The sequence below is a fragment of the Diachasma alloeum genome, unplaced genomic scaffold (assembly GCF_001412515.2).
Source record: "Diachasma alloeum isolate Michigan unplaced genomic scaffold, Dall2.0 Dall_scaffold_00365, whole genome shotgun sequence".
NCBI lineage: Eukaryota > Metazoa > Arthropoda > Insecta > Hymenoptera > Braconidae > Diachasma > Diachasma alloeum.
The window spans coordinates 180,836-196,634 of NW_021680504.1; the positions used below are offsets into that span (position 1 = coordinate 180,836).

At 35.5% G+C, this 15,799-nt stretch overlaps 1 protein-coding gene across 1 annotated transcript; it reads right to left on the bottom strand.

The window, feature by feature from the left end:
- Positions 1-306: 306 nt before the first annotated feature.
- LOC107041431 (cadherin-99C-like) lies at positions 307-11,248 on the bottom strand. The gene is made up of 5 exons (XM_015262001.1): positions 11,038-11,248; positions 8,660-8,725; positions 4,451-4,629; positions 3,938-4,060; positions 307-660 (listed from the first exon to the last, which is right to left on the bottom strand). The coding sequence occupies exons 1-5, from the start codon at positions 11,246-11,248 to the stop codon at positions 307-309; spliced, it is 933 nt and encodes a 310-aa protein (XP_015117487.1).
- Between the last annotated feature and the right edge of the window lie 4,551 nt (positions 11,249-15,799).

Consider the following 15,799-nt stretch of genomic DNA (forward strand, 5'->3'; position numbering starts at 1 on the left):
ACCAGTGTAAAGAGCAATTAAAAATTCTCGGAAAACCACTGCATAATTACTAAACAAGACTTCAAGGATAATCTTCTCGAAAGACCGAGAATTTGAAATGGTCTTTGCATAGTAAATGTGAGGGACTTGATCATCTCGAGGGGCAAGATAATAAAAGCATCGAGAACGCGGAAAATGCCTCGGAAAATTTAAATTCTACACAGTGAAAAATGGAATCCCGTGAAAACGTTTTGAACTTGGAATTTCGCCAAAATTTTCCACTGGATTGGACGCAATTACCCAAATTCTGGACAATATCCAGGAGCCTCAAAGATTTATTGACAATTCACTTCGGTCCGTCGTAAAGTTGGAACTCGTCCTGTTGAGGACTTTACAAAAATTCTGGGTGACACTCACCGACGCCAGTATAGTCACTAGATATCTCTGCGTTTTCTCAAAATCCAGGGTACGATTAACCGTGACTTGTCCCTGATGTGGCAAATTAATGCTGAAGTAGCCATAACCATCGGCGGTTGTTATTCTATCCCTTCCAACGCCATTGCTGTTGCCAATTCCAGTTCCATCACCAGGCGCTATCGAGTACTCCACGAGTCCATTGACACCAGCGTCAGCGTCTGTCGCAACAACATTCTGGAATATCGTCGAGCCAACTGGTGTCAGCTGAGAACAATAAAACAAAATTATTCATCTTGGGTTTATGCGAGAAGCGAGTGGATCCATAAAAATGTTTCATTTCACGGGGAAGATCGAGTTTATTGGGATGAAAGAAATTTTTTATATAAAACCTCAGGAAGCAATACAACTGAAAATTTCATGTGGAAATAAAAAGTTTTTTTTTAATGTCATTTATTGCAGTCGTTAATTATTACGAGGGATTCTTTAGTTAGACTCGCCGTGCTGGAAAATTACATGTAGAATTTCAAGGATGGATGAGAAATTTAATAAACGAGTTGAGCTTAACAATTGGAATCAAATTCACAACATTAAAAATTGAAATGCAATTATTCATTAAATTCCAGAAATTTCTAAAAGATTGCGAATAAAACATTGGAATGAACGACGATTTCTAAAAAAATAATCTTGTGTGCGTTTTTAACCGCAATTATCTCCCAATTAATGCAAATTTTCGGGTCTCTATAACTTAATGATATTAATTGTCAGAGAAAAAGTTCTTTTTACGACAGCATAAATTTGAATGCACGCGTTAATTGAAAAAAATACTCTGAGTGGATAAACAAAATTAATTACCGCAAACGAAAATATCCGAAGGTTCTACAAATTTATCCACAATTAAATGAAGCCTCCATAAATAGAATGAAATACTTCTCCCCTGAACGTCATCCAACCCACTTTTATAATAAAAAAAATATTGCATACGTTTTTAACTTCATAACTTAACGATATTAATTGACAAGGAAAAATTACTTTTTCACAACAGGACAAAAAATTTGAATGCACGCGTGAAACTAATTGGAAAAAAATGGCTTCAAGTGAATTAACAAAATTAATTATCTCAGGAGAAAATATCCAAAGGTTCTCCAAACTTATCCACAATTAAATAAAACCTCCATAAATGGAATAAAAGACTTCCCCCCTGAACGTCATTCGATCAAATTCAAGAATAAAAAATGATCTTGCATCGTTTTTCAACTGCAATTATCTTCCAATTAGTCCAAATTTCCTGCTCTCCATAACTTAACGATATTAATTGACAAAGAAAAATTCATTTTTACGCCAGGACAAAAAATTTGAACGCATGCGTGAAACTAATTGAAAAAATTGCTCCGGGTGAATAAACAAAATTAATTATCACAAGAAAAAATATCCGAAGGTTCTCCAAACAAATGTGTAATGCAATAAATCGCCCATAAATAGAATGAAATACTTCTCCCCCCCCCCTGAACGTCGTTTAACCAAATTTAATAATAAAAAATGATATTGCATGCGTTATTAACTGACATTATTTTCCCATCAGTTCAAACTTTCTGCTTTCCATAACTTAATTATATTAATTGACAAAGAATGTCAATTAATATCATGAGATTAATAAATGTCTTTTTACGACAAGACAAAAAAAATTGCTCCGAGTGAATAAACAAAATTAATTATCACAGGAGAATAAATCCTAAAGTTCTCCAAACTAATTCACAATGGAATAAATCGTCCGTAAATAGAATGAAATACTTCCTCCCCCCGAACGTCATCCAAACAACTTTTATAATCCCCCCCTCCCCTCCGCCACCCTGGATGATTTTTTGCCGACGTGGGAATGCGCGTCAAATTGTGGCAACCGCAAACCGGTATACACATCGTCCCTCGTAATGACTCGAAACTCAGCGCAATTCTATTATAACGGTCTTTGATATGCGGAAAAGGCGATAGAATTTCATAATTTTTTGTGTCTATATTTTACTTTGTATATAACTCGTCATCCCATGGCTATGCCTTGTTAAAATCATTCCACGTGCCAAGCGACGATGCTCAGACATATTTCGCAATTACGCGCCCTCTCACGGCTAATTAAACTCGTGATGCAACAATTTTGCGAGAGGGTAAAAAACTCGGGCATAAACACAACGTCGGGTTTTCTTTCTTTCGCGATAGTCTTCACCGGGAGACAGTCGATGTTTTCATTTTTTTACGAGTGAAGGCGGATGGCACCGGGGTGTAATCACTGCGCTTTTTACCGGTAATCACCTGGAGAACCCGGTTTAACGATCTAAACACTTTGGAACAGTTAACAGAGCACTTGATGATACTAATAAAATGTCAATAATTGTTGCGTTTAACCCCTGAAAAACGGTATTTCAGGAGCAAATTTCACAGCAATCGTTTGTCGAAGATGTGGACATTCCCCATAGATTGGATTTCCATGGACATTCTCGAGGGTATGACGTTCTCATTACGTATTTTTATGATTTTACACCAGTCGACATCGGAATCATCGCGTCAGGCGTTACTTGGTGTCGTTAAAAAGTAATCCAGAGTGGAAGAGTGATACAGCTTCCGGAATTGAGGTGATTGAGTTTTTAATCGGTGTTACGTCTATTTTCTCTCGAGTATTATTGCTATTTATGAGCTCGAGTCATATATCATTAAGAATTCTGTGGTGAGGGGCAATCTATGAGTCATATGTTTATTCAATTTCAAATTGGCGAAGGGTGGTACACGTTTTCCGATGGGATTCTGCAAATTCAAGGCATCGTTTTGAATTATTTACACTGTTGGAAATTTTCAGATGATATTCCTGATGAGTGACTATTCCATTGATATTTCAGGAAATTTCGGAATTTGGAAATCGTAATTTTGTAGGAAAATTAATGGATAGTTTTAATTTCAATTCCATGATTAATTTATTGATTAGAAATTAGGGACGTTTAGGTAAATAAATTCATGTTTTTAAGTGATCGGAAATATGAAGTTTATATCAATATTAAATATGCCTGCTCAATTGAAAATTCAATGTAATGTCGTACTGAATATTGCGGTTGCAATTGTAAATTGCGAAATTCTCATATTTCTGTTGCTGAAAAAATTAAGAATTCATTGAATTTTCAGTGAAGTTTGAAGTATTGTAATTTTTTAAACCATCAGCCATTTTTATTACATATTTGATGTTTTCGAAAAGGAAAAAAAAATCTTATCGAACATTTTGAAAGTTCCCTTCAGGAAATCCGCATGACGATTCGATCCATCAAGTCTTCATTGGCCATAATTGAATACAGAATAATATTCAGGACGATAATAATTCTCATCATCACCATCATCTAACGATATTTTTGAATCTTCAAAGACTACAATCACTTTATTAATGGTAAAAGGTAGAACCGGAATACTCGTGACGAATTCGATGAATTGAATTCCCTTCCCTCAATTCCTTTCTCGCGCCCCTAAAAATAATAAAACCAACTATCCAATTTATGTTCAGTAAACTCACCTCAGGTACTGTAACTTCGTACGGTGTGTTAACAAACTTGGGTGCATTATCGTTGATATCAGAGACCCTGACAATAACTGGAATGATTCTCTTCTTATTCGTTGATTTAACAGTGCAAGCCAACTGTAAATGACCAAAGAAAAGTGTTTATTCATCAAAGTCAGTGTATTTCGATCAGGTGGTTTGTTAAGCATGAACTGGCATCAGCAGACAGCCACCTGCCTGCTGTTTGTCTCCGGAGAATAGCTGCGATGAGAGGAAGGGAAAAAATATGACTCTCTAGAATGGGGCAAAATAACGAGATTCATGAACCGTTAGAACGTCTGAGAGAGACAGAGCCGGTACATTACGTATATTACATTCACGAACGGGCATTTTCTTTCCAGAGTAATTCATTAGTACTTTGATGAAATATAAGTGTCTTTTTACGCTTACAAATTAAATAAATGGAACGATCTATTCGGACACGGAGAAGACGCGAACGGCACTCTCTGAGGAAGTGATTTTCCTTACCTGGAAAACAACGTGCGACAAATTTTCATTGTCTCTGTCTAATGGCTTCAGCAGACGCAGTTTTTTTCCATTGAGGGTGAAGAGGGGCGCTTTACCGGGGAATATTAACTCCAGGGTGGTCTCATTGTACGGATTCCCCGAGACCGGAAGCTCCTCTGGCACGGTTGGTTGGTCGTATGCTGTGTCGATGAAACAAAAAATGATGGGGTGAAAAAAGGAGAAGGAAAAATAAAAGAAACTTTCTATTACGGAGATACAGATTTTCTCTGATTGAAAATAGATTTCTTATCTCAGAGGCCAATATTTAAATGGACAAAAAGAGTGATTGTTTTGTCTCAATGGTTTTGGAAATTTTGCAGGAATGGATTTTGCGGAATTAAAATGATTTCATCCAAATTTTGGAAACTATGAAGAGAAAATATCGTAAGTTGGCTTTCGCAAAAAATGAAGGACTATATTTTTACGGATTTTTTCCAGTTGATCTCGTGAGCTTTTTGAAATGTCTGTTTTTTTTATTCGAGAAAAATTGACAGAGTTCTTCAGTTTGCTAGAGAATTCGCGGATTTTCTGAATAATTCAAGAAAATTATCCACTTTTAATTAATTTTTCACTTATTATTCATCTTCATCATTGAATTTTTTTTCTATCTTGATTCACTTTTATAGTGCATTCATAAGCGTATGAAATTGGATACATTTGAAATTTAAATGAAGAAAAGGAATCAGTGCGCGCGTCCTGTCTAGTATTTGATAAAAACCCCCATAAAACTGAAATGTATTGAAAGGTAGATATTCTTTTCCCGAATTTACGATTAACATTCGGTTCAAGGCGAATGGGAGTGTGGGCGAGGCTATTCAATTCGAATTTTGAATTCCGCTGATGAGATTTTCGCATTCGCGAAATCCCTTTGACGTCAGTGTTATCAATAACTAACAATACCTCGGACTGAACTAATGGAAAATCCCTCGAAATACGATTGACTATAAATTGACTATAAATGATGACCTGTCATCAAAACCTATTGAAAATCTAAACTTTTACTTTTAACGAGCCACCTGATGGATCGGCAGAAGTTAATGAGAAAATTCTCTAGTTCCTTAGAAAACTTTAGAAAAGTGTCTGTTTTTTTTTCGCTTGAAAAAAATGTATAAAATTATTCAGTTTTCTAGAGAATTCTCGGATTTTCTGAATAATTCACGAAAAATGTCCACTTTTATGAAAAATCTATTCATAACACTTCCCTTATTTTTCCATAATTAGAAGTATCCATCGGGTCGCTTTGACAATGACAAAAAATTGATAAAAATTTTAAATTATTCGCTAATTTTTCACTTATTATATCTTGATTATTAATTACGATTTTTTAATGTATGATTCACTTTTATAATGCATTCATAAATGTATGGAATTGAATACATTTGAGATTTGCATGAAGAAAAGTCTAGTATTTGATAAAATGAGAGTAGGCGAATCTATTTAATTCCAATTTTGAATTCCGATGACCATGCACTCGCAAAATCCCTTCGACGTCAGTTTTATCAATAACTAACAATACCTCGGACTGAACTAATGAAAAATCCCTCGAAATACGAAGTGAATTGACGATAAATGATGACCTGTCATCAAAACCTATTGAAAATCTAAAATTATCTGAAACGAACAGATATTGATTTAACTTTTAATGAGCTACCTCCTGATGGATCAGCAGAAGTTAATGATCATCAGCATGTGGAATGGCGTTGCTGATGCAGCTGAGCTCTAGATTATGATCGAACTTAACAAACGAGCTGGCCACGGTGGTGGGCAGGTATATCACGAGTGGAATGATGGGGCCCAGTTCACTGTATCCGAGTAACATCGTAAAACTGCATTCTGGCACCCATTGCACAGCGAGGGAAAATTACTTCCTCATGCGAAGCCCCATCGAATCGAGTGTATAGGGGATAATTGATGTTTCTCGGATGGGGGTTTTCAGCTACCCAATTGCGTCTGAAGTCGTTAGTGACACCTTACTCATCGGGTTATTTATTTTTGATGGAAAAACTTTGACGATATTGGAAAAATCGGAGGAGGAAATCCATTCACTTTGTGATTCCGGTTTGAATGAATTAATTTGGCGAGTTTGATGCGCCTTTCCGATGAATAAATTTGAATGGTGATGAGGGATTAATGAAGAATATCGATAAAGTTTAGGGTGGGATTCTTTGTCAATAGTTTTGCATTTTGGAACGATTGAGCGACGGTGAGAGGAGTTCCTATTCTTCTTTAATAGGTGATTTCTTTTTCTATTATTTTACAACGGAATTCGTAATAAATGAATGAATAAGTATGAGTTTAGACTGTTGGGGATTTCTTGACGTTCAAGTATGGAATCTAGAGAAATAACGTAGTTGAATCGAATACAAGTCTCTATTTGAAATTTTTTAAATCATTTCAACAAAATTTTTGTTGATAATTGGTGAATTCATATTTATTTCAATAAAAAGGTTTTATATATACAATGGAGAATTCATGTTGAGTAGTAAATAAATCCTCTTTTCCGAGTCGAGGATTTGGTTCTGGTTGGACGTTCAGGTCTTTCAAGATCTCTCCAAACCGTAGATTGACCTGGTAAGTCCTAATCAGTTCTGCGACGAAGTTTTCCGGAGACCTTCCGAATCCTCAATTCTTTTCGGTCGTGAGAAGTCCTCCTCTATACTACCGAGACCGCGGGATTTCACGAGGGGGTGGAGGGGAAGGCATGTATGCGGAGGGTTGAAATTTGTAGCCAATGAGGAGAGAGGGTTGCAGAATATATTTTAGCCACCCTCATATCTCCGTTTGCAGGCGGTGTTTAAATAAAAAATAGTGAACGTTAGTTCTGTAGTTATTGACCCCCTGATGCCAATGAAACCCTCGGAGGTGACAGAAAAGACGAAAAAAAACGTTCATTTTCAGGTGGGTCAAGGGTCAGGGTGAAAGTCGATTTTCGCCAAAATCGAATTTTTTCACCAAGTGAAGGTTGATTCCGTATTTATTGGCTCTTCGAGTGCCAATGAAACCCTCGGAGGCGCCAGAAATGTCGAAATAAAGATTTTTTTTTTCACCAGGGGCAAAAGTGTCAGATCTTGAATTTTTCCCGGGGGAAAGTCGATTTTCGCCAAAATTGAATTTTTTCGCCAAGTGAAGGTTGATTCTGTATTTTCTAACAATTCTGACAATTATTGAAATAAAAAATTTTTTTTCACCGGGGGCCAAAGCGTCAGATCTTGGATTTTTTCAGGGGGAAAGTCGACTTTCGCCAAAATCGAATTTTTTAGCCGGGTCAACGTTAATTCCAATGATTTAAGCGACGGGCTATCCAGAACTCTCAAGAGTATGTGGAAAAAGTGAAAATTGAAAAAAAAAATTTTCATCGGGGGTCCAAATGTCAGATCTTGGATTTGGAAAGTCTGAATACAACTCCTGCTTATACCTAACGAGTGCTGAAATGGGACATAGCCAGAGGTAGAAAGGTCTCGGAAGCACTTGGGAAGAGGCTTCCCAAGACCTATCCAGTTCTGAACGGAAAGACCTAAGTAGAACTTGTCAGGTCCAATTATTCGACTCGGGTTTAGAGTCAAATAAATGGATCAATTGATTCAAAAACGAATTATCACCGTTCCAAAATTACTGTAGAAATTTCAAATCACTTTAGGTATTTTTTCCGTGAAAGATTCGAGGAGTCATGAAATCGGGAGATATCATTGAATTTCCCCCTTTGATTTTGAGCGCATTACAATAACTTCAAGTCATGTTTGAACTTAAATAGAAGCTTAATCACTAGCAGTCTGAATAAACCCATTAAATCCCGTTGCTGCCCATAAAGTTCATCGAATGCAAGTAAACCGGTGCATTTTCCCAGCTCAGAAGGGAAATTTGCGGCATTTTGAAACGCAGATATAGTACTCCAATAAAATTGAGTTGCCTACGACAAGGGCTTAACAAAGCTGCGTCATGAATAATTTATGATCAAAGTGCAGTGAATGAAGAAGAAGAGAGAAGACGACTGGTAAAATCCGTGTCCTCGGGGATCAGACAGAGTCATCGCGTGCACTAACGTAAGCATGTACTTACAACCGTGACGCGACGAGGCTTGGCACCTTTCTAAACTTTATGTGAGTATTCATAGAACCGCTCGCCGAGTGAATTTGAAAAACCCCATGGTTTCATGGGTTCTAATGTACTCACCACTGCCTCGACTCTCCTCGATGTCTAGGATGATGTTGGACTGGCCTGTTATCTCCTCGCATAGTCCTGAAATTGAGAAAGTCCAAATTTCGTGACAATGAAAACAAACAAACAAACAAACCACTGCTCATTACGAATATTATAATTTTTTTTCGTCACATCGTTTTCATTTCCTCTCGATTGAATCATTCAAAATTTCACTTTATTATGCAAACCAATTAAAGTAATTTGTATAACTGGATATGAAGGCATGAAAAGTGAAATTAAAAGTCGATTAACTCTCGTAATAGCCAGTTTACCATTAAATTTCTACAAAACTGTAATCTTATCGTTGTCTCCGCAATAAATTCACTGAATATATTGAAAAATACAAATGTGAAATAAAACGGGATAAAAAATGAATGTCAATTTGCTGAGGTTTTATGGACCAGTTGACATTTCTGGTGAATTTTAATGAAACATTTACTATTTAATGGGCGGTTCTCATTTTCATGCGGCGGGTTAATCGCCTGTGGGATAATAAAAGTGAGTAGTGAAAATATTTAGAACCTACGACGCACCTGTCGAATAGGTGAAAAGTAACTTTGGGGAGGGAGTGGGGAAGAAAGAAGCACTAACACTTCCTGCGTGGCCATAATTAGATGCATTTGCAATGAGTTATTGGATAATCAAAATTTACCGTTCAAAACGCCTCTAACCGTCGGCTCGATACGGTGTTCCGACAGCGTTAACATCGTGCAGCCCACACGTGACTGTCAGTTCACTATTTTTTCATTGGGGTTTTATTTATCTTCAGGGGCGGCCTTTTTTTATTTGACCTTTATCACCGCGACACGGTGGATATTTCGTAATCAAATCTACCGTGATTTTATGACAGGAAGCGGGGGAATTTTCAGGGGAATTTTCGGTGGGTGGGGAAAAAGGAATTAGAGGAATTTTTTTTATAGAGAAGTAACTTGTTATAGAGACGAGGTAATACCATTATTTATGGGTGATGCATTAGTAGGAAATGATTGACATTTCGTGGACTTGGAGATTGATGTTTCAAATCAATAAATGATTTTAAATCCCGGAATTCTTCCGCAAATGGTGTTTCTACTGAAATTTTAGAAAATCTCTTTTTTACCTAAATTCTAAGTTGTCTAAGTTTTTTTTCGTGAATCAAATGCCCCTCTCAATTAATTAATTGCTGGATTACTACTAGACTGTATCCATAAAATGCATTTTTTTCAAAGACTAATCCAGATTAGTTTTTGCTCTCGTTAAGATTGATAATAAATCACAAGTAGAAAATCCTTTATGTGTAAGACGAATTCGTTTTGGTAATTAATATTCAGATTTTAATTAAAAATTCCAGTAAGTTGTGGAATTTCCGTCCTATTTCGACTTGAAACTGTCTCATTATTCCAGTTCTACTTGGAACTTGGAATTTTATGAGCCATTACCTCCTAAATCGAATTCAATCTCCTTGTTAATTACTTAATTACTAAATGACTATTAGTTTTGCTTCATGAAATCTCCTTTTCGGCACAACGAATTCAAATATTTTTATTCTTTCATTGAAACTTTTTTTATTTGAATAAAATTTGAAGATAATACGTAAGTAGAATATTACGTGTGGGTCAGACAAATTTGTTTTGGCAATAAATATTCTTATTGGATGAAAAATTCCTGGAAGTTGTGAAATTTCCGTTGTATTTCTACTTTAAATTGTGATATTTCAATTCACTTGCATTGTACCTGGAACTGGAAATTCCATAAGCTCTTTCCGAATTTAATGTTCCTCTTAATGTCCCTCTTAATTACTCAATGACTTAATTATCACTAAACTGTCTCCATAAAATATTTCTCTACTCTCGTTGAAAATATTTCTAATTGAAATGCGATTTGAGGATAATTCACAAGTAGAAAATTACTTATGGGTCAGACAAACTTGATGTGACAATAAATATTCATATTTGATTAAAAATCCTCTATTAGAATTAAATAAACGATTTATTTGATTTAAATAAAGTTTACTTAATTCAAATAAGCCATCTTTCTGCCTGTAATCCGCAAGTAGGGAATCCTTTATAGGTAAGACAATTTCTATACGTCATCTATAAAACGATGTAATGTAATGTTAAATTTTCAGAATGAGTTCGAGAATTCGACTTTTTATTTAAATATCAATAATTCTAATGTCTTCAACATGAAAGCCTTAATTTTATTCGATTTTCAAGCTCGAAAGTAGAAAATCCTTTATGGATAAGACAATTCAGCAGCGAAGCGGTAAAACGGTTAACGTCGATTTTTATTGTTGGTCAGTTTTTAATGATTATCTCAATATCTAAGGCAGATATCAAAAATTCTGTCATAACCTTTTTTGTAGCCCTTACTTCGCTCTAGAAAGAAGGTCCTTGCGAGAATTTCGTTATCCGCTTCAGATTCGGAGATATTCTCAGAAAACTCAGTGAAGAACTGAGTGGTCTCAAATCGTTTTATCGCTTCGCTACTGAATTTCTGTACACCTCTAAAATTTCTCGTTGTCCCACATCGTCGCCTTCCACCTCCGATAAATGAAATAAGAGCTTCAGACGTAGGTCCCATGTTTCATCGAGCACAGATATAAAATTTTAAAGAGGAGCCGAGGAAAGTGAATGAGGAACAAGTGAAAATGTCATCATGCTGTAATCCAGTGAGCGGAAAAAAGATTGAATAAAAGATGGTGAATCGAGAGGAGCGGCATCATCGCATGCGCATCCTCGCGTACAATGCTTCGGGGTATCTGCCATTATACGAGTACCAGGGGTTTAACCTTTCAACTGGGAGACGAGGAGGCGGGAAGCCAAGTGTAACTCTACTATTTGCTGGGCTCCCTTTGTTGGCTCAGTGAATTTCATCTTATCTATTGTGAATGCAGCTGAAGAAAAGAATGACAGTGATAGTTGCAAAATGTTTCAATCATTTTTTAGTGCACGACTTTCTAGATCGATTTAATCTGTTCTACCGCAAGGGAAATTGAAGAATATTTTCAATAACTAAATTTGTGATTGAAACTTTCACTTGGGTTTCATTCGCTGTTTTTGAATGTGAAGAGTGGCGAAGGACTAGAATAGAAAGAATTGAATTTCAGTTCAATTATTTCAGGAAAATTGATAAAAATGAGGGAAATTTCCTCGGAAATTTCAGTTACAAATAGTCTTGAATTTCCAATTAGATGATAATTCAGCGTTATTTAGTACTGAATACTCATGTTTGCATTGGAATTTTCGTCTTCTTGTCGCGGAAAACTTCGAAATATCATTTAATTTTTAGCGACATGTAAAATGCCGTGATTTTTTACCTCTAAATAAGGTATATTCCAAGACAATCCCACACGGAGAGAAATTTTTGATAAAAATTATCCCGCCGTTCTATGAAAGTGTATCATGAGTCATCGTTTCCTCATTTCCATCCCGAAATTTAGCAAAAATTAATATATAATGATCAAATTTTAGTATGTTAGAGAAATTTCATCCTGATAAAAATAAAAATTACCGTGCCGACAGAGTAAAAATTACTGTACTGGTAGGGTAAAATTTATTATGCATCTGGATAAAATTTCTCTAACGTAGAATAAAATTTGATCACCATATATTAATTTTTACTAGATTTCGGGATAGAAATAAGGAAACGACGACTCATGATACACTTTTATAGAACGGTAGGATAATTTTTATCCTAATGAGCATTCTCATTAGCATATGAAGGCAATAACAACAACAATTTGAATCAAATAAGAAATTATTTGTTAATTAATGGTTTCAATCAAATAAGTCCTTCTGGAAACATCAGTCACGACCTGATGCTTCTTTATGAGACTGTTAGTCTCATGAATTCCTCGAACGAGAGGCTTTGTTCTCAAATCGAGGGCAATATCCCCAATTTGAGACCATTTTTCCTCAACCCACGAAGTGTGAATGAAACTGTTGTGCTGTGTGGAGCCGTAGCGGTTGTTTTACGACCACAATTTACGAAAATCACAGCTGCGAGGAGTCAAAACAAATGGATCCATTTCGAGAACACCACACCTCAAAGTGAGCGTTTATTACTATTAGTGAAGCGTTGGGTGATGGCCCATAATCAACCCGACTTTTTGTTTAGGCCGACGCTTGTGTGGTAGGCAGTTCCATCCACCCCGAAGAGGTATTAAGAGTGGGGATTCCCTTCCGCATTTTGCGAATTACAAAAAGTATGGACTTCCTCATTTCCTGGTAGCATCGCATGCCGGCTTCCATCCAAATGTGGATTAAATTCCCGAACGGAAAGTTGAGAATGCGAGGTTTGTGTGTATGAATATTATTCGAGTATATGGGCATAGAACTGCGTATTTATGGCGGTGAAAAATTGGTTGAAATCATTAGGATTTTACTGGTGAAAATCTTTGGGTGAAATTTTCGGGGCACCTCTTGGATATCTTTGTCTCACTGTGGTTCCACTAGAATTTGAAAGAATTTCGTTACTGAAAATTCCAAATTTTATGAAAAAATCAATGGAAACTGTAAATTTTAAGTCAATTATTCCAGGAACATTAATAATAATGAGAGAGATTCAAGTAACAATAGTTTTGAGCTTTTAATTCATCTTTCAATTAATTTGAATATTCATGTTTCCATTGGAATTTTCGTCTTTCTGTTGCTCAAAACTTCGCAATGTTATTTAATTTCTTGCACATTTTTTGTCTCATTATGGTTCCACTAAAATTTCAAAGGATTTCGTCATTGAAAATTCCAAATTACAAGGAAAAATCAATGGAAACTGTAAATTTCAGTTTAATTATTCTAGAAAAATTAATAAAAAACAAATAAATTCGAGATAATCCGGTTCTGAATAAAATTATACTAAGAAATTCTTGTCTTCCTCCTAATAAAATCTTTGGAATTCCATCAAATTCTCAATAAAATAGACAATTTTCGGATTTTCTCTCCTAAATCCAATTCCATACCACTCTCTCATTGATTTATGACGAAAAAATATTCGAAAATGTATTTTTTTGCCAAACAATTATTATCATTTTCAGTGTTTAGTAAAATTACTAATTATTCTCTCAAATAATTGACTTTTCACATTTTTCCATTATCACATGATTTTCCGTTCTCCATTTCTCCCAGATATGATTGACATGTCACCTATACGCGTCCGCGTACATATCTCATATCTCTTCCGTGTGGATCTTTCTTCCTCATCACCCCTTTAATTTTTTCGCCGCTTATGGATCAAATAATTCCCCTGGTGAAATGCTCCTGGTCTATTCTCCGTTCCTAAGTGAATTTTTCCAACGACGAAAAAGGAAACATTCCCACGATATTCTCTAATAGTACCCGGCAGTACACACAATTTCCACTTGCCAGATTTCTAACCGCCATGTAAGCCCCCTATAGAATGAATATCAGAGCAATTGCGCAAGAAGTAAATCAGTTGGGGCGTGTAAAGTGCAGTGGAGAATGGGCTCGTTACGCGTTTGAATATCTGGCCCCGATTTATCCCCAGCAGGGCGATCCAACTGCTGGTGGCCAGAGTCGGGCTATTTGCTGATCATTCTGTGGGGTAACTACTCGAATCCTTTGTTATAAAGGATTTGTTGGTTGAAGTGGCAATTGCTTCCGGAGGGAACTTTAGTGGTTTGTTATCGAAAAGCTCCTGCTGCTTACTATTTACAGGGGATTGCACTGTCTGCTACACCGCCAGTTGAACAAAAAGGGATTTCAATTTCAAGAAAACTCCGGGCGACAGTTGCAATAGGATTTTGTTTGGGCTGATGGAGAATTCAGAAAATTAAATTGGATTTGGCGATCGAATTTAAAGTTGTGATCTAATGGAGTTCTATAAAAGGAATTAGTTAGAGTTTTTTCTCGAGTTCAATCAATTTTCTGCAGATGATATTCTTTATATTTTGAGTAGAATATGAATATGAATATGAATATTTAAAATCAAAATGAGCTGGGTTTTTATCACTTTCATAAATTCTTAAAGTATAATTGAAGTGGGATTTACAGCTTTTTTTCAATAACATGATTTCCTGAAATTTCTGTGATTACTTAATAAAAACGTCGGGTATTTGATGCCGAAAATTCAGACAAGAATTTTGAATAGTAAACTATGATTTTATTTGAATGAAATAAAAATCTTCACTTGAAAATTTTCTGATGATTTCAACAATATTTTTCCGGGGAATTAATTAACTCTTTATTATTTATTTACTACAATGAAGGTTTCCTAAACAGATCACTCATTTCAAATTAATTTATTAGAAACAAATAAAGGATTCTTACAGATTGGTAAATTGTTTATCTTCCCTGTCAAAAAATGTTCAGATGATTTTGAAAAGTTTAAGTTTGAACAGAATCTTTATTACGAACTGTTTGAATACCCATTCATCTGCTTCAAAGAGAGCTTACTATATTCAAATAAATCATTCCTCTGGGTGTAATGTTAATCAAAACGTTCTCTCCATGCCTTTTCAATAATTGTTTGATGAAGTTTCGTTGGATAAAATAATGAACTTTCACTCACCAGCTTTAGCGATGACATTCCGTGGTATCAAACCGGAGCAGATCAAGCACAGTATCCAGAAGACACTCGACCGCGCCTGCAACATCATCAAAAACGAAATAATTAGTCATTACTGGTGATACCGGACGCCAACTAGAATGAACCTGATTATCAGTTATTTTTATCACTGAAATTTGGTGACGGATTCTCAAAAATCAACGATGATAAGACTGAAAACTGATCACAAAGTTACTAAATTTCACAATGACCCTAATAATTCCCTAAATCCCTAATAATTAATTGTATTTCATTTTCATTTTTATTCCACAATTAAGTTAAATACACATAAAGTATAATAATGAAATTGGTAAAATGAACAGTGCAACATAATACACATGACGGAAAGCATTACTTATATTAGTTATTACTTATACTATAAAGATTACTAGACTACCTAATCCATCTAAATGACTTGATAATATACAATTGGTGGTAAATTCCTTGAAATCAGTGACATGTCCCTGAAAATCAAAACTTTTTTTTCTCAGATGCAGTAGATTTTTCTAATCCACGGTCATATGTTTACTATGTTTAATGAGAAAAATTTAATTTCAAGAAAAGCGCTTT